The sequence below is a fragment of the Pezoporus wallicus genome, unplaced genomic scaffold, assembly GCF_028554395.1.
Source record: "Pezoporus wallicus isolate ANWC-B61680 ecotype Strahan unplaced genomic scaffold, APGP_CSIRO_Pwel_v1 contig_14230, whole genome shotgun sequence".
Classification (NCBI taxonomy): Eukaryota; Metazoa; Chordata; class Aves; order Psittaciformes; family Psittacidae; genus Pezoporus; species Pezoporus wallicus.
In genome coordinates, this window is record NW_026637387.1 from 201714 (window position 1) to 227461 (window position 25748).

General features: G+C 51.7%; 1 protein-coding gene across 1 annotated transcript; it reads left to right on the forward strand.

Moving 5' to 3' along the window:
* The first annotated feature begins 1266 nt into the window (after positions 1-1266).
* Positions 1267-25471, forward strand: ACLY (ATP citrate lyase). Its single transcript, XM_057405289.1, has 28 exons — positions 1267-1333; positions 7761-7935; positions 8789-8911; positions 9810-9872; positions 10292-10482; positions 11399-11478; positions 11947-12081; positions 12983-13097; positions 13540-13676; positions 14045-14106; positions 14260-14377; positions 14535-14689; positions 15100-15190; positions 17774-17915; positions 19505-19673; positions 20160-20264; positions 20476-20672; positions 20834-20915; positions 21275-21385; positions 21880-22007; positions 22199-22292; positions 22569-22723; positions 23067-23217; positions 23723-23866; positions 24061-24174; positions 24634-24716; positions 24962-25038; positions 25186-25471. The coding sequence occupies exons 2-28, from the start codon at positions 7777-7779 to the stop codon at positions 25278-25280; spliced, it is 3276 nt and encodes a 1091-aa protein (XP_057261272.1). The 5' UTR covers positions 1267-1333; positions 7761-7776; the 3' UTR covers positions 25281-25471.
* Positions 25472-25748: the final 277 nt, after the last annotated feature.

A 25748-nucleotide genomic window follows, 5' to 3' on the forward strand; every position in this document is an offset into this window, starting at 1 on the left:
GGGCGCGGAGGAGGAGCCGGTGTCCGATGAGGGCTGGTCCCTGCACCCGGGGTTCCAAAGGTTTTACCGAGCACGGACCCTCGGTAAAACCGGTTTCCCATAGGGAAATTGGGTGCGTTTGGGGATGCGCTGGTACTGCCTCATCCCGGCAGCATCCCATCCGGGACAGGCGGGAGGGATGAATGGGAGATGCCGATGGTTCTCTCCTCTCAGTGACTTCATTCTGGCCTTGGCTAAGACACTGCCAAGATGAATGATTGAAGCAGTTTGTCCCTGCCAAGTGACTCAGTGTGGCGTGGCGTGTCCGTCCTGCCCCAAACCTGTCAGATTTAACGTCACCGCAGGGAAAATCAGCGCCGATGTTGGGTTTGGACACAGCTCGGGAATGACACAGCCCATCCTCACTCTGGGGCTGGAGTGGCTGGAGGGGAGAGAGCCCAGGGGTGAGAGGCCAGCGTGATGCCCCCCATCACCAGGGAGCCGGGCAGAGTTTAAGCTTCAGTAATTGTTTTCCATGGAGTCTTTCCCCAGTGGTGCCGCCAAGGGTGAGCTGCTCTCCCTGAGATGGGCAGGAGCATCCTTGTCTGTGTCCTGCGTGGTGGCTGCCCCAGGCCCGTGGTCCAGCCTGGTGACAACATCACCACTGACCTGTCCTCTGGAGCAAGGCCACCGGCTCTCGTCAGAGGCCGCCCCGGTGCCTCCCCTTGGCGCTGCTGATGCTGATGTCACACCAGAGGTTGTGACAGTGGCGATGAACACGGGACGAGCGGTTCTGGCTGGCAGAGGTCTGATGTCTGCTGGTAGAGGCGCGGTGGAGAACGGGGCAGGCGGGAGCCCGGAGCCAGGATGGCCACGTCCTGCTCCCCTCCGCAGCGTCCCTGACCCGGCCCCATTCCCCGCCTGCGCTGCCCTGGTCGCTGGTCGCACTCCGCGCTGGGGCGGTCACCGCTGCGGCTCAGCCGGGACCGCGGGCACCCCCCGGGCTGCGCCTGCCCCCGCGGTTACAACACACCCGTGGGAGGCTGCTCCGCCGGTGCCGGGCGGGAGCGGGAGCACCGGGCGCGGCCCCGATCCCTGGGGGGGGGGGGGGGGGGGGGGGGGGGGAGGCAGACGCGGGCACGCGCCCCCGTGCTCCCGCGTGACGTCATCGGCCGTGTCCCGCGGCAGCCAATGGGCGCGGGGCCGCCGCTCAGGCAAGGCACATGTGACGGCGGCGGCAGCCAATAGGAGGCGACGGCGCCCGTAGGCCGATGGGCCGGGGAGGCTCCGCCGCGCCGCAGCGAACAAAAGGCGGCGGCAGCGGCGCGGGGCCAGCGCGGAGGAGCGGGGTCCGGTGAGTGCCGGCGGGGCCCCCAGGGCAGCGGCGCCGGTCGCACCCACCGGGGGCTGGGCCGCAGCCTGCGGGACGCGGTGCGGCTCGAGGGGAGGGTTTGCGGGGCGGAACGGAGCGGAGCGCCCCGGTGCGAGTCCGCGGGCCTCCGGCCGCGATTTCCTCATCAGCGGGAGGGGAGGCGGCGGCCCCCGGTGAGGTCCCGGTCCCTTTGGGTACTTACGGGGGCCCTGTGCTCTGCGCCTCGGTTCCGTTCGCCCAGCGGGGCCTCTTCTCCAGTGCTCTTCCCTCGGCGGTAGCCCCGGTGCTTGGTCCGCACCGGCGGGGATGAGCCCGTGCCCTTCTGGTTCCCCGGAGCTGCTCCATGGTGCTTCCCCATTCCGTTGTTCGCTGCCTGCTGTCTCCCGGTGCTTTGGAGTCCCCTTCCTTTCCTACAGGCTGCTCCTCTCTCTGTTTCTTGCCTGCAGGCTGGAAGCTTAAGTGCATCCTCACTATGTTGTGTAGATATCTCTGATTCGTTTCCCGACCTGCGTTTGGAGCTCAGTGTTAGCAGTTCTGCTGCGTTTGGAGCTCAGTGTTATCAGTTCTGCTGCCCGATGCTGTTATTCCAGCCCTGTGGAGTTTTCCACATTCCAGGCTTCGTTTGCACGCATGGAGCTGTGCTTGCCGTGCTCCGGCAGCACCGCTGCTCTGCCTGAGCTGGGACCTGATGCCAAGGGGAGCCTGGCTGGGAATCCTGCCCAGCCACACAGCACAGAGCAGGGATTTAAGGAATAAACTCATCGAGGCCCTTCCCTAAAGCTGCAGAACAAGGTGGGCTCCAAAGGCAGGATTCCCTGTGCCTGGTGCTGGGTGCTTATGCGGGTGTTTGGCACCCATTGGCTGCTGTCTTTTAGCCCGGCTTGCCCCTGCTCACAGTCTGCTCCTTCCACGGCTGCTGTTCTGCCTCTCGGAGGTCCCGTGTCTGCAGGGAGCCTCTTCCAGCACCAGGTGCTCAGCACCCGCTGCCTCAGCTCACCCCCTTGCATCACTCTGCAGCGGTGCCAGGCGTTTCCTAACACCCAGCACCCAGGTATCTTGACCCGTGGTGTTTGCTGGGCCTCTTCTGCAGAGCCCTCTGACAAACCCGTGTGTGTTTGCCAGGTGGGAGCTGACGTAACTTTCACGCTGCTGTGGGCTGACTGTACTGGCTCATCTGGAACTGCGTTAATAAATGACCTGGGATGCGAGGGGCGGTTGCTGTGCAGTGTGGGGTTGTTGACAGAGCTCTTAGGAGAGAGGGCATGAAAGCTTTACTGGAGGAGTCCTTTTCTCCCAACAAAAGCATCACTCGTGCATGGCTGGGGCTGGTACTGAAGTGTGAGCACAACCCGGCGATGCCTAGCCTACCTCTGAGTCCTAGAAGGGTTTAAAGAAGCATAAACCAAAGCAATGTCTGTCTTGTGTCCCCTTGCAGGGCAGGCTAGCTGTGCTAAGTGGTGCCGCATCGCCTGAGTTCTGGGAGCTGAGGAGGCTTTACCTGGTTCTGGTGTCAGGGATGCTGCCTCTGGGTTTTCCCTTCAGCTCATCGCTAGAGTCTTGAGGCACGTGTATCAGTTGTGTCACAGCCAGCACAGCAGCCAGCTCTTTAATCCTTGTCTAGCTTGCCACCATTGAGCTGTCTTTTGTTTGCCAACACACTCGAGATGCTTTCCCCAAGCATAGTTTTAGTTTTGCACGTTTGACAGGGATTCTGAGCCCCCAGAGATGTGATCCGATCCAGTTCTCGTGCTCTGGACTGGTTAGTGAAGGCTGAAATGCTTTTTGAATCCGTGGGTATGGATGATGATCTCTGATGTGTTACAGGGAAGCTGTTTGGTTTAGAGCCTCGGTAAATGAGCAGAAATCATTCATGGAGGTCAGTGATCACTCCTTAAACTGACGCTGGGTGCATGGCACCTGTTCAGGAGAGCTCTTAGCCTTCTCTTCTCCTTCACTTCTTGTGCCTGAAGCACGTTTCCCTCTGCTCAAGAGTTGCATTTTAACTGACAACTTCATGGCACATACTGTGGGAAATGCTTTAAAGGCTGGAGAGCAGCAGTAGAAGAGATCTTTACCCTGGAGCTCATCTTTGGTACAGAGAAAGGAGCTTGGTTTTCCTCTGCATCCCCTCTGTTCTCCTTCAGAGGTGCATCCGTTGCTCTCAGCAGTGTTGGTTGGCATTGCAGGTGCTGGGCATGACTGAACATCGGATTACCCAGGACACATGAGCATCCTCATCCCTGGGAAGCTGCAGAGATGCTGCTTCCCGGAGCCTGCAGGAGGTGATGGAGCTGCTCTGCTCCTGTCTCCCTGGCTGATGAGGGACCTGCACCAGCACATAGCTGGGGATTGCTGATGCCAGATGGGGTTTTATGTTTTCCTGCTGATCTTTTAGCTCAGCAGACCCAAGCAATTGTTTTGTGCTGTTTATGGCCTGGGAAAAGCAGGGTTGGAGCAGTGGAAAAACTGAGCAAGGGGGCTGATTAATGACTCCCTAATGCTCAGGAGCCGTTCTGGTGCACCACGGGCAGACGCGGGTGGAAGAGCCTCGCTCCTGCTGCTGTTGCCGACACAAGGATCGTGTTATTTCGTGTAATCATCCTCTGGGTTTTCTCTCTTTACCCCAGTAGTGCTATTGCAACAAAGGAGGTGATGAAACCGGGCCAGCAACGAGGGGAGCAGAGAAGGTGGTGGCCAAGGCCAGCAAAGCTCCTGCGAGCAGCAGCTTGGCAGTGGTGCCGTGGGGAGCGCTGCCGTGTCCCTCGGCTTTGAGCAATCCCACGTACGTCACTCCTGTTCCCACTGATGTCTTCATTTTGCAGGGCCGGTTTTAGTAAGACCTGAGCCATGTCCTGGGTCCAGCTCCCTGCAGTTGCAGCCAATTCCAGCTTGGGCATTGGCACGGCATCAGCTCCGTTGTTTCAATCTGAGGGTGGACCGAAGAGCTGCGGCGTTGTGCAGGGGCTGTGTCACCCTGGAGGGATGAAAACTGCTCAGCTGGGCTCTTTGTCAGGTTAAGGAATAGGTTTGCTGTTCCCCTTTCTCCATCTGATTCTGCTGCAGTGAAATGTGACACTGTTTCCTCTGGGACTGGCCTTTAGCCTGTTGTAGATCAGGCAGCTGATGGATTTGAAGGGCTTTGAAAGCCAAGGGTATTCCAGCTTCCTGGCAGGCAACATAAATAGCTGCAGGTAACCTGGAGCAGGATTTGCTCTCGGAAGTAGCACTGCTCGAAAGCAGAAATCGGGATGGAAAGTGTTCAGCACTACAGTACAGGTGATTTACTGTGGGATGTGTGTGCCCAGCTGTGGAGGCAAGGCAGCAGCGGTGTCTGTGGGCAGGGGATGTGCCTGTGCATGCCTGCAGGTAGGGCTGGTTCGGTTTTCTGTTCTGTGTTTGCTTTCTTACAGCTCTGCCCAGCATCCAGGCACTTGTGCAGCTTTGGGAAGTCTTCCGTGCCTGACTGACCATTGAATAAAGCAGTAGGCTTTGGTCAGAGCCTGGTATCAACCTTGTCAACAAGGTTATCTCATGTACAGACAGTGCCTGATAATTAAGGAAAAAGCTGTTTTGGAATGGTGCCCTGAAGCTGATCCACAATTAGGAGAGGATTGATGCAAACCAGTTCTGCAAACCCACTTGAGATGCTTCTTAGCCTGATGCAGCAAACTCAAGCTGGTTTCTAGCAGTAAACCTGCAGCTTCCCTGCCAATAAAGGTGCAGGAGCCAAAGCAACTCTGCTGATCTTTGGGGTTTAATCCAGATTACAACACAACTGGTGCTCATCCAATTTCATGGCCTTCACAGAGCAAAGATGGGCAGAGAACTGCAGCTGTCAGCAGGGCTTTATGGAGCAAGTGCCCAGTTGCTCCATAAGCACAGGAAGCTGTGCCGTGCCTGCCACCTGTGCGACACCAGTGTCTCTGTGTCACCACCACTTACCTGCTGTGGGTGGCTTCCCCTTGAGCCTGGGGCACCTCCTCCTGTCTTTGGGAGCTGTGGTGGTTTAACACCAAGAAGAGATCAGTGTTTCTCCAGCACTGATGTCAGTGCTTAGCTCGCAGCCAGAACTGCCGCCTCCCTCAGGGGCTGCAGCATCAACCTCCCAGCTCCTGAACGTTGAAGGTTAATCCACTGGTACCCAGTGTTTCCCCTTCCCCGACTGTAGATCTCCCATAGCTGTGTATAAATCCTTGCCGTGAGTCAAATCTTTGTCTTAGTCTCCATCTTTTGCAATGAGGAGCTTGCAGTGGCAGCTCTGGATTGCTGCTGGAGTTACTGCTGCTTGTAGCCCCGGGACTTGCCATAACTCAGTGGTTTTCTGAGACAGCTCCATTCCCACAGCATCTCTGGATGCGTATCTTTAGGAACGCCTCTTGGAGAGCCAGTGGAGCTAACACAGCACCACGGTGGTAAAGGGGGTAAAAGGGAGAAGGGAGGAGAGGCAGGAAGAAACTGTTCCCTGTGAGGGTGCCCAGAGAAGCTGTGGCTGCCCCATCCCTGGCAGTGCTCAAGGCCAGGTTGGACACAGGGGCTTGGAGCAAGCTGCTCCAGTGGAAGGTGTCCCTGCCCGTGGAAGGTGTCCCTGCCTGTGGCAGGGGTTGGAGCTGGATGAGCTTTAGGGTCCCTTCTAACACAAACCAGGCTGGCTTTGCAGGGCCAGACACTCAACACGTGCTTGGTCTCCTTTAGGTTGTCGTAGCCCTATCCTTAGCCTATGGGGCTTGGGCACCAAGGTGATGAAAACAAAGTGAGGTTATGTTTAGCGGACTAAATATTAGGTGCAAGTGCTTATGGTGACAGGGATGGGGTTTGATGCTGTGACGAAAGATGGGGTGCCTCAGAAAGGCTGCCTGGTGTTGTTTTGAAACGGGTTCAATTGGAAGCTGCGCCGCAATCGTGTTGGAGTTTCGCCTAACAACACTTCCTGGAAGCAGGAACACTGGGGTTGAACACCTTTTACCCTGTCTGTGGCTTCTCCTTTTCTGTTTTCCCACTGGAATTGCTTTGGGAAAGTTGTTAGCCCCAAATCTGACTGCTGGTTCCTAAGCCTAATGAACAGGTGTCAAAAGCAGCGCTTGCTTAACCCCACCTCTGCCATTCTAGAGGTACCCAGAGAAAGCAGCCAGCCTCCTCCTGCTCCTTTCTGCTCAGTAACTGTTGTGTGTCTCTGGGGTGGGACTGGGACCAACCAAACCTCTTCCTTTAAGGGGCATAAAAGGCCTTTTTGTAAAGGTAGCTGGTTATTGCCTGGCGTGTTCCCTGCTTCCTTATAGGATGAATAACCCAGTTGATTGCTTAATGCTTATTACCCAGAAGGTAGCACGAGAAATAACTGAGGGGTTTTTGAGCCGTTTCCCCTCTATGGGTGTCAGTGTGGGATGCGTTTCGTGCTGGAATGGGCAGTTGCAGTCGGTGTTACTGAGCCGTTCAGAGACTTCCCATCTTCAGGTGCAAACAGAGCTGCTCTTTGCCGTGTTGGTGCCTGCAGAAACCATCCCCAAGTGTGTTTGCTGTCCGTGCTGGGCTCGGGAGCAGTGACTCGACCTCCAGGCACTCAGAATGCAGCACGAGCACTGCTCGAGCTCCTCTGTCAGCAGCCTGAGCCCTCACACCAACCCAGACTGCCTGTTGACCTCTGGCTGACGTGGTTCTGATGCTTGACACACGCAGACAGGTTCATTGGGATGAAGGGTTCCTTTACATAAATGGTTGCTGCTCCTAAATATAAATGCATCTTGGGCCCCTGTGACTTGCTGCCCATCGGAAAGTTACAGCCTTGAGGTCAGGACTCGCTGATGTCAGTGCAGAAAACTCTTAAGAGAGGAAAAAGCCATCATCAGGAAAGGGTCTTGAGCATCTTGCTCTGCAGGGGGTGAGCCTGCTTCCAGGAAAGGTGGATTCTGAAACAAAAGAGTGATGGACAAACCAGTGCTCTGGTTTTGCTAATACTGGCCCTGGTTTCTTTTCCCTGTAGAAGAAGACGTGGGGGGTTGCTGGGTTGCCTGCAGCCAAGCTCAGACTGGAAATGTGGCATGCCATAGGAAAACAAGTGGGAGGGGGAGGGTTTTCCTCTCCTGCTGCCATGTCACTCCCTGGTGCTGATCTAGATGCTGTAGGTGTGTTACCTGCATCCCATGGCAGCAACCCCGCGTGCTCTGTGGGTTGAGATGAGTTAGTTCATACTCGGGATGCTCAGAGCTGGGCAAGGCTGGACCACACCAGTACTCAGAGCAGTGGGATGGGGTGGAAGTTGTAAGCAACAGGAAAAGTTCTTAGCAGGTGAGTTTTACAGCCTCGTTTATGGTGGGCAGACACCCAGCTTTGTATTTACTTTGGTTTTGCATTGAGCTGCGTGATAGGGAGTTCTCCACGGGCTCTGCTCCTGATTGCTGGTTTATTCCCCCAGTTCAGACTAGGCAGCCATGTCGGCCAAAGCCATCTCTGAGCAGACGGGGAAGGAGTTCCTGTACAAGTACATCTGCACGTCCTCTGCCATCCAGAACCGCTTCAAGTATGCCCGGGTCACCCCAGCCACGGACTGGGCCCGGCTCACCCAGGACCACCCCTGGCTTCTGAGCGAGGTGAGGATGGGACTTGCCCTGCAGCAGTGGCACCTCTGCCCCCCCGCTCCCTGGAGCTGCTCCCATCGTGCTGCAGCAGGTCCTGAGCTCCGGATCTTTCCGGAAGGACCGGTCGCTGCTGCTGCTCTGACACGTTCATTTGCAACACTGATGAAGAAACAAGCCCTGCTCCAAGGCGGTTCTGTCACCTTCTGGGGGGGGTGATTGTCACATTCCTTTAAGGCCTGTGAAACACAGGAGCAGAGGGAGCTGCCAACAAAACCCTGCTAATAACAGGGCAAACGAGGCTAATTCAGACAAAGCCAGAAGCCCTCGGGATGCCAGTCCCTGTTCCCAAAGCCTCACTTTCTGAAGGGAGGGTGCTTTCTCCACTAGCCTTCCTGTTCAGGTGGGGTTCTGCTCAGCTTCCCTGCATCCAAGCAAAATGTCATGGAAAACTTCCTCTTTTGCTTTTTTATGTAAGATCTTTTCTATCTCTTTGTGCTTCATAGCCATGCACTTCCTATAGAAAACAACATACCTAAAGCTCTCTTTATTTGTTGTCCAAGCCGGCTTCTTACGAGTGATTAATTACCTGAAGTCACTGGCTGGGAGAGCATGGATGTTCCACAGTCCTTGACTGACTGATGGCAGCCCTGTGCTAAGCAAGTCCATGTGCCATGCTCCAGTGCACGAGTGAATTGCAGGAAGGTGTTGGCAGTGCTCCTGAAAGGGCTTGCAGCCCTTTCCAGGAGGAGATGAAAGGCATTTGTCAAGGCTGTTTGCTGGACAGAATTCCAGGAGGTTTCACTCTCTGCAGAGGCGCTTTCTAACGCTGCTTTGGTTTCATCTCCCTTGCACAATGTTGTTGTAGCGTTTGGTGGTGAAGCCAGATCAGCTCATCAAGAGACGTGGGAAGCTCGGCCTCGTTGGGATTAACCTCACCCTGGAGCAGGTGAAGGTTTGGCTCAAACAGCGCCTGGGCCAGGAAACCACGGTGAGTGCCACCTCAGCCACAGAGCCAGAGGACTCTTGTTCTGTCTTCTCTGCCTGCTTGTGAGATAGGAGCTGGTGCACAGCTCTTCTCTTGCTTATGGTGGTTTAATATCCATGTTATGCTGATGCCAAAGCAAGTGAGAAACTGTCCCACGTGTGAATTCCCTGCTGGTAAATGCCAGGCCTCGAGAGGGAGCACAGCTCAATGCTCCCTGTTCCCATCCCCAGTGCAGGGCCTGTGTGGTGGGACTGGTACCATTTGGAAAGTCCTTTCCCCTTGGGAGTCAGCAGCTGAGAGCTCAGATGCGGTGTGTCCTTGGCAGAGCTGCCTGCTTTGAATCCCCAAGGCAGATTTAACAAGGCAAGGGTAAAATCTGTCCTGAAACTGCCCTCTTACTGCAGCCAGCCAGCGGGTTCTGGCTGATGACTGAGTTACTTCAAGTGCTCACTTTAATGCAGTGCTGCCTTGTAATATTTCTTCTCCTGGGAGTGACACTGCACTGGTGATGGTAAAGAAATGCCTGCCATCCCAGGTGCAGGAAGGGGCTTAAAGAGCTCTCTTACTCTTCCATGCTCACTGACACCACTGCTCCTGCTGCTCCCTGTGGAGCTCAGGAGTTCCCTCACTTTGGATTCTTCCAAAGCTCCAAGCAGCAGCTGCAGCCGTTGCAGTTGATGCTGCACTGAGCAGTGCTCTATCATGGTGCTGTCTCTGGGCCAGGAGCAGCCAGTCCAGTATAATTCCAATAGCCCAGTTCCCCGCGAAACCCAGCGGAGAGTGACTGGGAGGAAGTGATTTCAGAGCAGTGCTGGTTAATTCTTAAGGCTTGCCTTATGCTGCCATGACTATGGAAACTGGACAAGGGTTTACTGGTGTCTGTCTTGTTTTCTGCCTGCAGATTGCTAACGCTAAGGGAATCCTCAAGAATTTCCTGATTGAACCCTTCGTGCCTCACAAACAGGTCAGTGTACCAAAGAAAGCATTAAAAAGTGCTTGGCAATCTCTTTGATGCAGCTCAGGTGGATGATACAGCAGAGAAAGCAGGAGCTTGGGAGGGTGCTGTGAGCTGATGGTGTCCGTGTGTGGTCAGAGCATACAATCACATTGGCTGGGAGGAGGTTACAGATACCTGGGCTGCACTTGGGATGTGTCAGCCAGGAGCAGTTGTCTCCAGCAATGGAACATGTTGTCCCTGGCACCTCTCACCAGGATGAAGCGTTCTGAGCCCTGCTGCTCTCCCTAGGGATGAGCCTGGGGGGTGTCTGGGCTGCTCCAGTGCTGTGCCCAGCTGCCCCTTCCCTAACACCAACACAAAAGCCTCTTCTTTGAGGTCTTCTCTGAGTGTGACTTGCTAATGCTTGTGCTGGGTCCGTGGTGCAGGAGGAGGAGTTCTATGTGTGCATATATGCTGCCCGTGAAGGAGACTACGTGCTCTTCCACCACGAAGGGGGTGTGGATGTGGGAGACGTTGATGCCAAAGCTCAGAAGTTGCTTGTGGCAGTGGATGAAAAGCTCAATGAATCAGATGTCAAGAAATATCTCCTGCAGCATGCACCAGCCAATAAAAAGGAGTAAGTACAAGATGCCCAGTCCCAGGCATGGCCAGCCAGAAGCTCCTCTATTTCAGTCCAGCATCCCTTTATTCTGCTTCACCCTAAAGCTTGTTCTGCTGCCATCCCTGCTGCTCTCAAGTATATGCCATGCATCCTAAATCCAGGTTCTTTGACGTGATCCGAGCTGCTTGTCAAACTCAGAATGAGTGTTCACAGTGCTTGGAGCCTTCGCTTGGCAGGGGCACTTCTCAGTGCCTGACCTCTGCGGTGCTGGAGGCTTGTATTAAATCCTGATCCTTCCAGCATAGAAGAGGTTTTTATTTAGAAGAAGTGGTGATAAGATGTGGTTCTGATTGCTAATTCCAAAATGTACCCTCTCTTGCTCTGGCCTGGTTTAAGAAGGAATTCTCTTGCTGTTCCTCTGCTTATTGCAAGCTTATCTGTAGATGTCAAAGTCTTCTGCATCTCCTTTAATGAGATGCTTTAGCCCTTACCTATTAGTTATCTTAATATAAGTCATGATTTTTCCAAAGACAACATAGTAACTGATGGCACTGTTCAGCTCTGAGAGGCTCAAGAAGCCTGTCACTAATGTAGCTGACCATTGCCTTGTCCTGTTCCCAGCTAAGGAAGCTTAGTTCTGACCAAGACATGTACGTGCCAGTGGGACAGTGATGCATTTCTGTCTGGACCGAGCATCTCTGGCAGTCGAGCACTGTGCTCTCAGCAGAGTTTGGTGGAGTGTAATTAAGATGAGTCATTGAGGTCCTCCTCTCCTTGAGTCATCACCTGGGCTTCTTCCAGACAAGATGAATGGGAACGGAAGAGATTGATAGGGAGTAGATTTGCAGATTGCCACTCATATAAATGAGGCAGAGCAGGCTGTGCTTTGTATCTGGCTGCTTTAATGAGCTTGTGTTACGTTTTTTTACAGCATCTTGGCTAGCTTCATCTGTGGCCTGTTCAACCTTTATGAAGATCTATATTTCACATACCTCGAGATCAATCCCTTAGGTAACAGACATTCTGGGGAGCAGGACTTTCTGTTCTAAACCACTGAAATGGGTACTTTATCTTTGTGTAGTTTGCAACAGTTCCAAGTGGCATATGCAAAAGAAGTACAAAAGCGGCTGGGATGTATCTGGGCTGAATAAATCAAACCAAGCACTGCTTATAGGTGTTCTCTTATCTAAATTCCTGGTGGAAATGAAAAATTCCATTGAAAGGAATGTTAAATCTGAAGTACATAAAAATTGCTGGGTTGGATCTGAACAAAACAGAACCTGAACCAGGGCCTGCTCTATGACCACAGGCACTGCTTAATGCTGAAGGGAACTTGCTGGGTCTGGTGCGTACAGCAAACTAAGTGCTGCAAGAAGGGGAACAGAGGCCTTATGTAGTGCTCTCTGTAGGGTGTTGGGTTTTAGGGGTAAATCTCTCTGTACAAACCCAGCCCACAGTGGTGTGTGTCCTCAAACGCAGTGGTGACCGGTGATGGTGTCTACATCCTCGACTTGGCTGCAAAGATCGATGCGACTGCTGACTACATCTGCAAAGTGAAATGGGGGGACGTGGAGTTCCCCCCTCCCTTTGGCAGGGAAGCTTATCCCGAGGCAAGTACCTGCCCACTCTGGCCCAAACCCCTTTACTGTGGGCTACCACAACTGTTGGAAGTGGAGCTCTCTCCTTAACTGCTCTGTTACTCATCCCAAGTGACTTCTGCTGTCTCCAAAAAGATTTCTGTCCTGGCTTTTTAATTTTGATCATTATAATTATGCTTCATTTGGGGAAGGTTTTTGTAACGTGGCCAGGAAATCCATTTAGCTCTTTCTCTCCATGTAGCTTGCTGGATGCCAACTCTTAACTCAATTTGCTCTTAAAAAGATTAGTTCAGTGTTTGTCTCTGAATCATCCCTCTGCAAATCACTGTGAAGGTTGTTATGGCAGTGTCTCTGCTGAGGGCTCTAATGAACTCCCAATGAAGTGCTTCTCAAGAGGCAAACCCACTGTGATACAGGGACACTCTTGAGCCAGATTGCGGTGCTCTCAGTGATGACATTCTTGGCTGCAGCACAGCCAGTGTGTAGCCATGGGTGTGTTGAGGTTTAACCTTCCTCTGGCCTCAGTCTGCAGACAAGGTCAGAACAAGACTTGTCAGTTCAGAGGCATTTGATGCTATGACTGTGATGTGGAATGGAGAAACCTTGGAGTTTCTGCTCAGGTTGATCCCCTTGGAGTTTGTCACAGAGAACGGTGCAGGCTCTCTACATCCAGCCTAATTCCGTGTTCTATCTGGAAGAACACTGGAGACAAACCAGTCCTGGCCCCCAAGAGATGACCCTGGCTCTCTGCCCCTTACACCAATGGTGTTTGTGGTTCTGCTCTCCCCTCAACTGTAGCTGACAGGAGATGTGGGGGCTCTGCATATCCAAATGGGCCCAGCACTGGCAACCCTCTGGTTTGGGAAAGGAGGATGCAGGGAAGGGAGCTTAAACTGTGCTGCTCTGCTTGCAGGAAGCCTACATTGCTGACCTGGATGCGAAGAGTGGAGCCAGCTTGAAACTCACTATTCTCAACCCCAAAGGCAGGATCTGGACCATGGTGGCTGGTGGTGGTGCCTCAGTGGTTTACAGGTAACAAAATGAGGTTTCCAGAGGCTGGAGGGGGGATTTACACTGCTGGAAGAAACTGATGCAGCCTCTGGAAGTGAGCCTCTGCTAAAGTGATCCTTCCCAGTGCCATCACTGCTTGGGACCTCTTTGCAATGAAGATGCTGTGCACATTTCTTACCAGCATGTGTCCCTTAGGGAGTTTAATTCTGGGAGGCTGAGATACAGTTTCTTCTTGTCTTGGGAAGGCAGAAGCTGGAAGCTGTTTATGGTACTGTCATTGCTGTGGTAGTCACCGAGTTCCCATCGTATCTAGGAAGTAATGAGATTAATCATGACTGGCACCAAGAGCAGCTTTGTCTTCAGCAGACAGCATGATCCCACTTTCCCAGGACTTGCACACAATGCTTTGTTAAGCCCTTTATAGTGCCTCTAATTATATCTCTTTAAATAACTTTTGTCACAGTGACACCATTTGTGACCTGGGGGGTGTGAATGAACTGGCCAACTATGGGGAATACTCTGGAGCCCCCAGTGAGCAGCAGACCTATGACTACGCCAAGACTATCCTCTCCCTCATGACTCGAGAGAAGCACCCTGAAGGTAAGGGAGCTGCTGCAATTCCAAAGCTGGGAAAATTACTAAATCTGGGCTGTTCCTATGCTTGGATCTCCCTGGCAGAGCTTTTAATGTAGTGCTGCCTTCTGAGTGAATAGCACTGGGTTTCAGAGGCAGGACTTGTAATTTTCAGTGTAGCAAAGAGCAAAGTGTGCCTCAAAAGAGTCTTATCAGGAAAGTTCTGCTTGGTACGAAGCTCTTACCTTCCAGGCTCTGTTTAAACCCAGCTTACTGTGAACTATTGGCCAGTGTAAACTGCAGCCGTGTTTCACTGCAGGATCAGGAAGCAGCTCAGGACAGGGAGCACCTGATGTTCCTAAACCACTTTTATAGATGCCTGTTTCTTCCCTCAGGAAAGATCCTGATCATCGGCGGCAGCATCGCCAACTTCACCAACGTGGCAGCCACCTTTAAAGTGAGTGCCTGTGGGGAAGTGTCAGCACATCCCAGTGATGGCCCCTGAGCTCTGTGCTGAGGCTGGTGGCGCATCCCTTCCAGGAGGTCCTGAGCTGATGGGACAGGGTCAGCGTTGCCTGCCCAGTTCACCCCTCCTGTGTGTTTCACTTAGGGCATCGTGAGAGCCATTAAGGATTACCAGGGTCCTCTGAAAGAGCATGAGGTGAGGATCTTTGTGCGAAGAGGAGGCCCGAACTACCAGGAAGGATTACGTGTGATGGGAGAAGTTGGTAAGGATCAGCCGCTTCCCAAGTTTCATTCTTGCATCTGGTTTCTTCCACCTGCTTCCTGCTGAGCCTTATCACAGTTAAATGCTTTATTTTGCCAGAAGCTCCTGTTGTTCCTCCCCCCCCCCCCAAAGCTGACTGTTCTCATATGCATACACAGGGAAGACCACTGGGATCCCCATCCATGTCTTTGGCACGGAGACTCACATGACTGCAATTGTGGGCATGGCCCTTGGCCACCGGCCCATCCCCAACCAGCCTCCTGCTGCAGCCCACACTGCCAACTTCCTCCTCAACGCCAGCGGCAGCCCCTCGGTGAGTCCCTTCCCTCTGTGAAAGGAACGCTCCTGAAGGCAGCTTCCCAAAGGCTGAGCAGCTTGGAGATGGATCCTGGCTGCCGTTGTGTTTGCACTAAGCTCTAGGAGAGCTAAAGTGCCTCTGCCTGCATGGTTTATCAGGAGGGATCCTCGCAGTGTCCACCTCCCTCATACAGGAAATGTGACCCCTCAAAAGCAGCGACGTGACTGCTGCATCTGCTGAGGATTTGGTCGGTGTGGTTTCCCTCACTGCACTGAAATGGTCCTATCTCAGAAATAACTTGCTTTATAGACTGGCATAGCCAAAGTGGTCATTTTCTGCGTGCTCCATAGCCAGAGTGCCCGTCTTCTGTATGCTCCAGGTCTTACCTGGCACCCTGTCCCTTACGTGGCTTCTGAATCTTTCAGACTCCAGCAACAAGCAGAACAGCTTCCTTCTCAGAGTCCAGACCAGATGATATTGCTCCAGCTAAGAAGGCAAAACCAGCAGCACCTCTTGGTAAGTCCAGCATTGGAAACGATTGTGAGCAGTTCTCCTCTCCCAAAGACAGAATGTGGACTAGACTGATGCTGTGGTACCTGTCTGTCTTCATGCTGGATTAAGTGAAGTGCTTTAGAGCGTTGTCACTTGCTGTGCCATTAGCTCATGCACAAGCTGAGTCAGAGTTGCCTTGATCCCGAGTGTTCCTCTGAAGGGAACAGCACAGTCTGAGAACTCCCACTTCCCCATGTCCCTTTATGTAACTGTCTGTGCTGTGGTTGCTCAACTGAGGCCTGCTTCCTAATTAAATACATGGGGGTGTTCCCATGGGATGCTGCTGGAATGGTGGAGGTATTAACAAAGTCCTCTTTGGTACATGCTGCAGCTTCCTGGATAAACACTCTGCAGTCAGTTCAGTTGTGACATTCAGGGTCAGAGGTTGCTGTGTGCTGTGTTGTGTGGTTTTCTTGGGGGGATTTGTCCTCATTTTACTGTGATTTTTCAGGTTTGGGGCTTGTTTGAGGTGTTCTTTACTGATGTCTGTAGGAAGCTTCTCTAACATGGAGATAAGCAAGAGCTTTGGCAGCTTTGTGTTCGTATGTGGAAGCCTTATTGAGTAAGAGCATGTTATATAGGGATAAAACAACAGCAGAATGGGGCAGGGACAGAATGGGATAACGTCCTGGTCCTCCTCATTTGAACATGAGGCGATACTGGTCCCATTTACATCACTGTGACAGGATGCCACCAAGAGCCACATCTAACTGTGGTGAAACACATCACAAAATGCACTTCTGCTCCTCCTGATCACTGGGCACACAGTTTGGCAGGAGCAGTGCCTCAGACAACTGGGAATGTGAGCCCCATGGAGCTCCAGTGCACAGAGCTGCAGTGGCTGTGCTGGGATGAGCAAAGCTTCTCTAGATGGCAAAATGCACATTGGATGCGTGGCTATTCCAGGAGGCAGGGGAGAGGCCTCCAGTCTGCTTGGCTTTAACACAAGCAGATCCCAAAGGCTGGAGTGCTGCAGCCCTGCTGCTGGCCTGGCAGCAGCCAGCTCTGTCGTGTGGCTGCAGGAGTGATTCTCTCTTTAACAGACTCAGTCCCAGCTTGGAGCCATGGTTCAGGTAGGAGCTGTGTGATGGGCTCAGTGTGCCTGCCCTCGCTGGCAGCTGGCTTTAGTTCCTGGTTCTGTTGCTGTTTGTCCTCTGCAGTAGTTTGCAGTGTTGTCTGCTCCCTCCCTCCTGCCCAGCCCATTCACTTACCACCACATGAGCTTTTCATCTCTTTCCTCAACATATCCCTTGGTGCAAAGACTTGTTTCTGGAGGAGACAGGAACAGGTTGAAATAAACTCTTGTTTTCTCTTCCCTTCTCCCCCTCCCCAGTCAAATCCAGGCACATTGTGAAAACCTCTGTCCCCTTTGCCTTCAGAGAGAAGGCATCATTTACCAGGCCTAGTAACTGGGGTTGTGTTTAAAAGGGGAACAGAACAGTGCAGGTGCTCTGCTGCTGAGCCTTGAAGGGCACAGAACTAAATGTTCTTGTTGCCTTATCACTTCAGCAAAGCACTGAATTCCTGGGGACTTAAAGCACTCTGAGCTCTGTGCTGGATGGAAATGAACTGCTGGATTGGGATCAAGGTGGAATTTCAAGCTCTTCCCCCCTATCCTACGAGGAGGGGCAGTAGAAGGGGAATGCTCAGATTGTTTCCTTGTGTGGTCTCGAGGAGCGTGGCCTTTCTGGACCTCTGCTTCCCTGGTCCTGTCAATTCTCGTCACCTCCTTGCAGGAGTCTTTCAGTCATCTAATACCAAGTCTTGTGGCAGTGCCTCCAGTGTGTAGGGGTGGAGAGCAGTGACTGGTCTCTTGTTAAAGCCCAAGGAACAGGATCCTGTTTAATCCCTAATGCTGTTTACCTTTGGGTCAAAGCCAAGAAGAAATGAGCTGTAGACCGAGCTGGCTACAGCAGCAGGATCAGCTCCGAGTTCCTAAGGGGTTTAGTACAAACCCTGCCTGGAGTCAAAGGGAGGAACAGGGGTGGACATAAGCAAACAGGTCATCCTCACCGACTGAGCTGTTGCCTTTCTGTGACTGTGCCCTGAAGCCACATTTTGGGCTGTTTGGGTTCCCATTTATGAACTCTTGGAGTTGTCAGGTTTGTGTCTGATCATCCAGAAAACCCAGAAACCAAAAGCTGAGTCCTGAGAGCTCCTTTGCTTTCTCTGTCCCCCCCCCCCCCATTCACTGCTTTTCTCTCTGTTTCCTGTCATCCTGCTGTGGTGCCCTGACAAGCACGGGGGGCAAACCTCCTGTAGGCCATACCCCAAGCAATAAATCACTGATTATTTAACTCATGATAAAGCATTTGCCCATTTCCTGAAACCCAGAACCTGGCTGTTGTGTTTGGAATCCTGGCAAGGGGGATGCTGCTTCATCTGCAGTTTCTGCCTTAGTTTGGACACTGTGGCTACCACATGTGCAGTGCAGGAGGAGGGAGGGGAGTAGCCCCATCTTTCAGCAGGCACCTGGTGAAGTTGGAGCTTTATCTTGCACGGATGGACACTCTGAATGTGTGTGGATTTCCCCATTTCTCTGAGCAGGGAAAGCTACAACCCTGTTCAGCCGCCACACCAAAGCCATCATCTGGGGGATGCAGACACGGGCTGTGCAAGGGATGCTGGACTTTGATTATATTTGCTCCCGGGATGAGCCTTCAGTCGCTGCCATGGTTTATCCATTCACGTAAGTACCCTGTGTTCACTCCACTCTTTCTCTGTTTCCCTCAAATCCTTCTGTTCAGTTCCCCCTTTCCCAGTCTCCGCAGTTCTTTGGTGTAGCTCTGCCCTAGCCTGCATCTCTGCTTTAACACCTTCTCCCCTGCTCCCTCCCACCATCAGGTTGGCTTTGCAGACTGCTTCCCGTTTCCCTCCGCCATTGATCCTCAGGCTGCTCTGTTGAAACAGCTTAATGCCAGCTACATAAATGAAGTCCCGCTTTCTGTTCCTTCAGAGGGTCTCCACATTCTGTTCCTTCACTCAGCAAGCAAGGCAGGCATAATGAGCTGGGCTTTCTCTAGGAGCCTGAGCTCACACTCTTCCCTACAGTGGCAGAAGTTCCTTAGCAGGCAGGAAGCATGTGGCTCCTTTAGAGGCACAGAGTTCTCTTGTGCTGTTCACCCTCTTTTGCCTTATCCTCACAGCTCAGTGGGGTGAGAGAGGCTCTTGGGTGTTTGAAACTGCCATCAGGAGGAGCCTGCAGAGCACTGTGTGCACAGGCTGGTTTGTGGCTGTACCCCCCCCTCAGGGGGGTCCCTGTCAAACAGCAAGCAGTGAGAAGGAAAGGAGTGGCTGGGCTCTGCCGGGAGCCCAGGCAGAGGGAGGAGGTTTCTCCTTGCTGTGGTGTTCACAGACACCCAGGAGAGCTCGTGTCTAATCAGCCGCTGTCCCACAGAGGATTCTGCCTCTTGACAGTGCAGTAGCTCTGATGATGATTGCAGCTCTGCAATAACTTCTCAGCTGGTGCCAACCCCAGGGTACTAAAAGTGAGTGCAGGCTCAGCCACAGCTGGAGCTGAGCGCAACCCCTTGCGGGGTTATGGTTATTCAGCAGAGAAAAAGCAATAGGGATTAAAAGCTTAAGGCTACCTACAATTCCTGGTTCAGCCTGACCTTTTGGAGGAAGCCAGGCTGGCAAAACCTGGAATGTTCTGTTACAAATGTACCAGTGTGGGAATACAGCCAATACGTACACTCCTGAGTGACTGAACAGAGCAGACTTCAACGAGCAACCACCCTGTAAAAGACAAGACCTCCAGTGAAGCTTTCCTAGGTGCATCCTTTGGTGTCTGAGGGGCAGGGTGGACAAAGTCTCAGTGTAGCAGAGCTGGAGAGCTGACTGGCCCTTGATTTGCTGTACTGGTTCTTCACCCCAGATACTGGTTTCCTCTTCCCCCAGCCTGGTATTTGTTCCAGCCCAGTAATGCCGCTTTGCATGCATCTCATTCATTACTCTTTCTGTGCCTCATTCTGTCTTCCAGCTTGGAGTAGACTTGAGGCTCTGGTAACCTCACTGTGGGAGAGCTTATTCATCTTGCTGGATGCCTCTGTCCCCATTAGCCCGTCTCCTTCCATATGCTGCTCTGTTCTATACTCTGAAGATCCTTCTGCTGTTAGTATGGTCCCTTCCCATATGCCCTCACTTGCTAGTGAGTGTCTTGCAGTCAGTTGTGGTGTCTGAGAGCTGGGTTGGTAAACCTCTCTGTCTGCATGCACTGTATCCTGTTGTCCTTCCAGTAGCCTTAAGGTCAGGGCTTTCTTGCTTTCTCCTCCACAGTGGTGACCACAGGCAGAAGTTCTATTGGGGCCACAAGGAAATCCTGATCCCAGTGTACAAGAACATGTCGGATGCCATGAGGAAGCACCCGGAGGTTGATGTTCTCATCAACTTTGCCTCTCTGCGCTCTGCTTATGACAGCACTGTTGAAACCATGAATTATCCACAGGTGAGCGAGGGGTCTAGAAGAAGCCCAAGAAAAGAAGGCAGATCTCTTCAGCAGGGTACCAGCATTTCTGAAACCATTATAGCATTAGCAGATTGTCTTGGGTGTCCAAGCTGGCAGATAAATACCTTGATTCCAGCTCCTTACAGGTTCCAAGGAGGATGTCCAATGGAGCTGCAGAGCAAAATCTAATGCTGGACTGGCAATTTGTGTAAGAGGGACTTGGCACCTCATGGTCAGGAGTAATTACTCTGGGTTGGTTAAGACAGCGCTGCTCTGCTGTGCAAGGGGGAGAAAAGAGCTCTCTGAACAGTGTGATCTCAGCAGACTGGATCCATGCACTGGGCCTTTCCAGTCGAGGGTGCACTCACCCAGAGGCCAGACACGAGGCTGGTCTTGCCTGCAAGCAGCTCTTTGTCTTCTCTGTCCTGCAGTCCCTCAGGTTGGTGATGCCTGGGGGTACCAGTGGCTTTCTTTACCTTGCTGCAGATCCGCACCATCGCGATCATTGCCGAGGGCATTCCAGAGGCCCTGACACGCAAACTGATCAAGGCAGCTGATAAAAAAGGAGTCACCATCATTGGGCCTGCAACTGTAAGTACTGGGAGCCTTTTTCTCCCCTTCTTTATCTGTCTTAGCCTTCAGATCATCTTGCTCTGAAGCATTAAGTATCTCCTACAACCCGTTTTGGCCTCAGTAACATCAAGTGCATGTTAGTTTCTTGTTTGAAGGTCACATTCCATGGTTTGTGTAAACTCTTTGAGGAGAGCTCCAAGGGCTTTTTCCATCTCTCATTGTCTTGCAGGTTGGTGGCATCAAACCAGGTTGCTTTAAAATAGGCAACACAGGAGGCATGCTGGATAATATCTTGGCATCCAAACTGTACCGGCCCGGCAGCGTGGCTTATGTTTCACGCTCAGGAGGGATGTCCAATGAGCTCAACAACATCATTTCCCGAACCACTGATGGGGTCTATGAAGGGGTGGCCATTGGAGGAGACAGGTAGGACTGTGTCTTCAACAAAGGCATGAGTTGTTAAGTCAGTCAACAGAAGAACTTAGTGGTTTGGAGGAGGAAGGGTGGGTTGGTGTTAATTTTAGCTCTTTCAGACAAGTTCATGAAACAAATTCAAGTTCTGCCATTTCCCCCCCTGTTCTGCACAGATATCCTGGTTCAACTTTCATGGATCATGTCTTGCGTTACCAGGATACTCCAGGAGTGAAAATGATCGTAGTACTTGGAGAGGTGAGTGAGACCAGTTCACTCTTACCTGAGCAGCACCCCCGTGTTCTGTTGTGGGAGCAGCTCACCTGGCTGCCAGGATGCTAAGTAACAGCTACAGGTCAGGGTCAGCTCTTCAGGCTGTTCCTGAATAGCCCAATTCTTGTTTCATGCTGCTTTAGTCCAAAGAAATTGAATGTATTCCACAGACAAGCACAGGTTCCTCTACCAATCCAATCCAGTAGAGAGGTTTGGTTTTGAGACTTCAGTTGTTATTAATGAAACAGGAGAGGGAAAAGAATCTGATTAATGTTTCCGTGTGAATCTTGGAGCTGGTTGCTGGAATGATGCAGTTTTGAACCAGCTCAGCTCTCTTTCTGCAGATTGGAGGCACAGAAGAGTACAAGATCTGCAGGGGTATTAAAGAAGGTCGTATCACCAAGCCCGTGGTGTGCTGGTGTATTGGGACTTGTGCCACCATGTTTTCTTCAGAGGTATGTGCAAATAGGGGGGCAAAAGCATAAAATAAGTCTGTATCCATGACAAGAAGAAAATACACCAACCTCTCACTGGGCTTAAACCTCCCAGAATTGCCAGTAGCATGCAGAAGGTAATAAATGATAAAAGCTTTCTGTTCTGCTGGGGTCTGCTTCTAAAGGGAGCCCAAAGACCCCAGGGAATGCAACAGATTCTAACAGCCACCTGCTTCTGGAGTGGAATGGGAATGATGCGAGGCAAGCAGCTCTGGGGAGTGGGGAACTCGGAGGCAGAACCTCAGTGGACTTCCTGGAGTGATTCCAGATCAGAAGGCACCTTGCATATTGCAGTGCTGACTGTAGTGTGACCAAGAGTTGTGTTAGCCCAGGAGGGCAGATGTGCAGTCACTGGAATTGCGCTGTCACCATTTCCCAGTCAGTTCTTGATTCTGTCTTACTCTCTCCAGGTGAATGAGTGCATTCCTCACTGCTGTCTCCTCTCTTGTTTGTAGGTACAGTTTGGCCACGCAGGAGCTTGTGCCAACCAGGCTTCCGAAACTGCTGTGGCAAAGAATCAGGCCTTAAAAGAAGCTGGAGTCTTTGTTCCCCGCAGTTTTGATGAGCTGGGAGAGGTCATTCAGTAAGTGACACGAACAGAGCACCTTCAGCAGGGGATGGAAACTGCTGGGGCACTGATTCAAGCCTGATAAAGGAATATATTCCTGCTCAAGGAAAGCAGCTTCTATCCATTATGGGGTTTTAAGGTGCAGATTAAGACCACTTCACTTGTATATCTTAAAAGGGAACTGAATACCAGGATTCTTTCCCTAGGTCTGTCTACCAGGATCTTGTGGCCAAAAGAGTGATTGAACCAGCTGAGGAAGTGCCTCCTCCAACTGTGCCAATGGACTACTCCTGGGCAAGGGTGAGCTGTGTGGTTTTACCTGCTTTTTGGTTCCTTAGAAACCAACAGGCTGTTTGCTGTGATTCTGGATGCTCATGGCAGTAATGGTGCTGCCTTGGGGTTATTTCTCACACTTCATAGTGTTATTTGTGAGCTCAGTGACTTACACTGGTTCTGGGCTGTGGAAGCTGCTCTGAGGGCAAGCTCAAGGTGCTGTTGTTTGACCACTCCGCCTCCTCCTGCCCCTTGCTCCTAATGGGGCTTGTTTAAAATCCCATCTTTATGCTGTAATTCCAGGAACTGGGTCTGATTCGCAAACCAGCTTCCTTCATGACAAGCATCTGTGACGAGAGAGGCCAGGAGCTGATCTATGCTGGGATGCCAATCACTGAGGTCTTCAAAGAAGAGATGGGCATTGGAGGGGTGCTGGGCCTGCTCTGGTTTCAGAGGAGGTGAGGCAGCTTGTGGGAAAGCTCTTGCATCCTTTGGCTTCAAGGTTTTCTTGGGTGTTATTAGACTTTGTCCTGGGTTCAGCAGTAGCAGTCATGTAAGCAAAAACTGTAACTCAAGGATTCCTTTGTGGATATAGGATCACTAGAAATGCCATCTCTGTTCCCTCTTCTGTCACCACGTCAGCATCTCAAGGCTGATGGGTGTTGAGACCCTGCAGCTCCTTTTCTCTGCTCTGTTTCTTTCAAGCATACACCTATACCAAAAGCCACTGTCCAGTAACACCAAGTGTCTTGTTACTTGGTTTTCTTCACAGTAAATGACCCCAGTCCCTCTCTTGCTCAGGTTACCCAGGTATGCCTGCCAGTTCATTGAGATGTGCCTGATGGTAACAGCAGACCATGGCCCTGCTGTGTCTGGAGCCCACAACACCATCGTCTGTGCAAGAGCTGGAAAGGATCTTGTCTCAAGTCTCACTTCAGGCCTTCTTACTATCGTAAGTGCCTAATGCCCAGCACATGAGCATCATTACTTACTATTCCACTTAGCTTTTATTATTGTTAATTTAAGAATAGTGCAGAGCCATGGCCAGGCAGTGTCTATTCACTTACACTTTGAGTTTCTGTTGACTTCTAGCCCATTTTCCTAGTAAGCAAGCTATTTTGATGTCTGTCACTTGAGTCTAGAAATGTTCTGTAGAGGCCAAACTGTTTCCAGCGTGGTCCCTGTGTGGTTGCTGAGTCTCTTCCAAGACTGACAAGTGAAAATGTGAAGCAAAACTGGAGCTTGCCTTTCCCCCACACTTGTCTCTAGTGGAGATGTGTTGGCTGCATGTTGGCACTTGAGTTATAAACAGATGCTTTATCTCAGCTGCCTGCCTAATGGGAATGTTGTGCGTGCCACAGCGATAGGCAGGGCAGATGGGGAAGATAAGCCTGTGTTTGTTTTGTTCCTTAACTGGGGAGTCCTTTGCTGTAATTCCCTTTGTGTGTTGCCCCCAGGGTGACCGGTTTGGTGGAGCACTGGATGCTGCAGCTAAAATGTTCAGCAAAGCCTTCGACAGTGGCATTATCCCTATGGAGTTTGTGAATAAGATGAAGAAAGAAGGGAAACTGATCATGGGCATTGGACACAGAGTCAAATCAGTAAGAGAAGTGCATCCTTACAAGCTGGAGGAGGTTTTAGTGGAAGGGTGGGGGAGAGAAGAAACAGAGGAAAGAAAATCAACTTTTGAGGCATCTATTGACTAAATTCTCTTCAAGCTACAGACAGCAAAGCTTATGGCAAGTACATGTGTGAGAGGCAACGTGAGTGACTGTCATGTGTGTTTAACCTGCAGATAAATAACCCAGACATGAGAGTTCAGATTCTCAAAGACTACGTGAAGCAGCACTTCCCGGCCACCCCGCTGCTGGACTATGCGCTTGAAGTAGAGAAGATTACAACTTCCAAGGTGAAATGTGCTACTGCTTTCCTCCCCGAGCCCTCTTCCTCCAGGAAATACTGCATTTCAATTGCAGTGTCCCAAATGGTGGTTGTTCTATGGTAGACTTGAGGCCAAGTGCAACTACAGCTTGGTAAGGCTGAAGGCATTTGCTGGGACAGCAGGAAAACACTGAATTAAACCAGAACCCATTCCTGGTGTTGTCCACAGTGGAAGGGCTGCCTTTAAAGCTGAGGCAGAAGTAGCACGTGTGATGGGCTGGGGCAGATCATCCCTGTGGTTGATCCCTGAAAACACAGGCCCATTGTTTGGGGCTGGTTTTCCATCACTCACATTAAGTATGGCCTCGTCTATCACGAGGCTTCTGTGTCCACAACCCCCAAATTGCCCTTGAGGATGAAAGTTGCCTGGTGATCATCCTCCACCACTGTTAACATCTTTGTTGGGCTGTGTTCTCATTTCCTGCAGAAACCAAACCTTATTCTGAATGTAGATGGCTTTATTGGAGTTGCCTTTGTTGATGTACTCAGGAATTGTGGCTCTTTCACAAGGTAAGTCTGGTGGGGGCTGTTTCTCTTGGATCACGGCCCTATAAAAACGATGGGAGCTGTCCTGCCAGCTCATGTGGGGCCAGGGTTTTGGGACATTGCGAAGGGAACATAGCCTGGACTTGGGAAGGAAGCTTCCACATGAACTCAGTGTTGCTACTGCCTCTAGAGGAGACTCATAGGCTTGCTAAGATTGATTCCTTAACTAGATCGTTGTGAGGAGCTATTGAATTTCTTCTCTTTTGCAGGGAAGAAGCAGATGAATATATTGATATAGGAGCTCTTAATGGCATCTTTGTACTAGGCAGGAGCATGGGATTCATTGGTAAGTTTGCCACGTTCCCACCCCTTCCATCCTAGTGAGGGATGCCCAATGCTCCTTGTAGGAAGCCAGGAACCAAGGCTGTTTCCAGGCAAAATAAGACAAGGGGGAGCAACAGCACCGTTATAACCCAAACTGCTTCTGGTTTAGGACACTACCTGGATCAGAAGCGACTGAAGCAGGGTCTGTACCGTCACCCGTGGGATGACATATCCTATGTTCTACCCGAGCACATGACCATGTGAGAGCCTGTACTCCTGCCTCAGAATGGCACCTGAAGACCACAGCAGCCTGCATAGAGGTCAGCCACAGATGGGACTTTGCTGGCTGAAGGCCACTGGTACATAGACATTGAGCTGCCTGGTTCAGCTGTGCGAAGCAACTGTTTTCTAACTAGAACCTTACTCTAATAAAAACCAAAAGTTGTGATATGCCACCTGTTACCTGCTGTATTTAATATTGTCTCTCACCCTTTTCTTCCTGTTTCATTAATCTCCAGAGAAGACTTTAAGGGATGTGGTGAGGGGGAGTTTGCTCATAGGCAGATCCATTAGTGTGGTACCCAGCTGTAACTGTTCCTGATGGAGGGGAAGGTTCCCACCCTTCCCCTCAGCCCTGATTTTGGCCTCTTTTTGTTCTTGGCTGTTCTTCCACCCTTTACTGTGTTCTCATCTTCAGTCTCTCTGTACCCTGCCTCGTGGGACCACCGCTGA

Excerpts from the sequence above, each read along its gene's own strand:
- ACLY (XM_057405289.1), top strand. The coding sequence starts at position 7,777 with ATGTCGGCCAAAGCCATCTCTGAGCAGACGGGGAAGGAGTTCCTGTAC. Across the intron at positions 13,677-14,044 it reads TCGAGAGAAGCACCCTGAAG|GAAAGATCCTGATCATCGGC; the intron begins GTAAGGGAGCTG and ends TTCTTCCCTCAG. Across the intron at positions 24,175-24,633 it reads AGAAGATTACAACTTCCAAG|AAACCAAACCTTATTCTGAA; the intron begins GTGAAATGTGCT and ends CATTTCCTGCAG.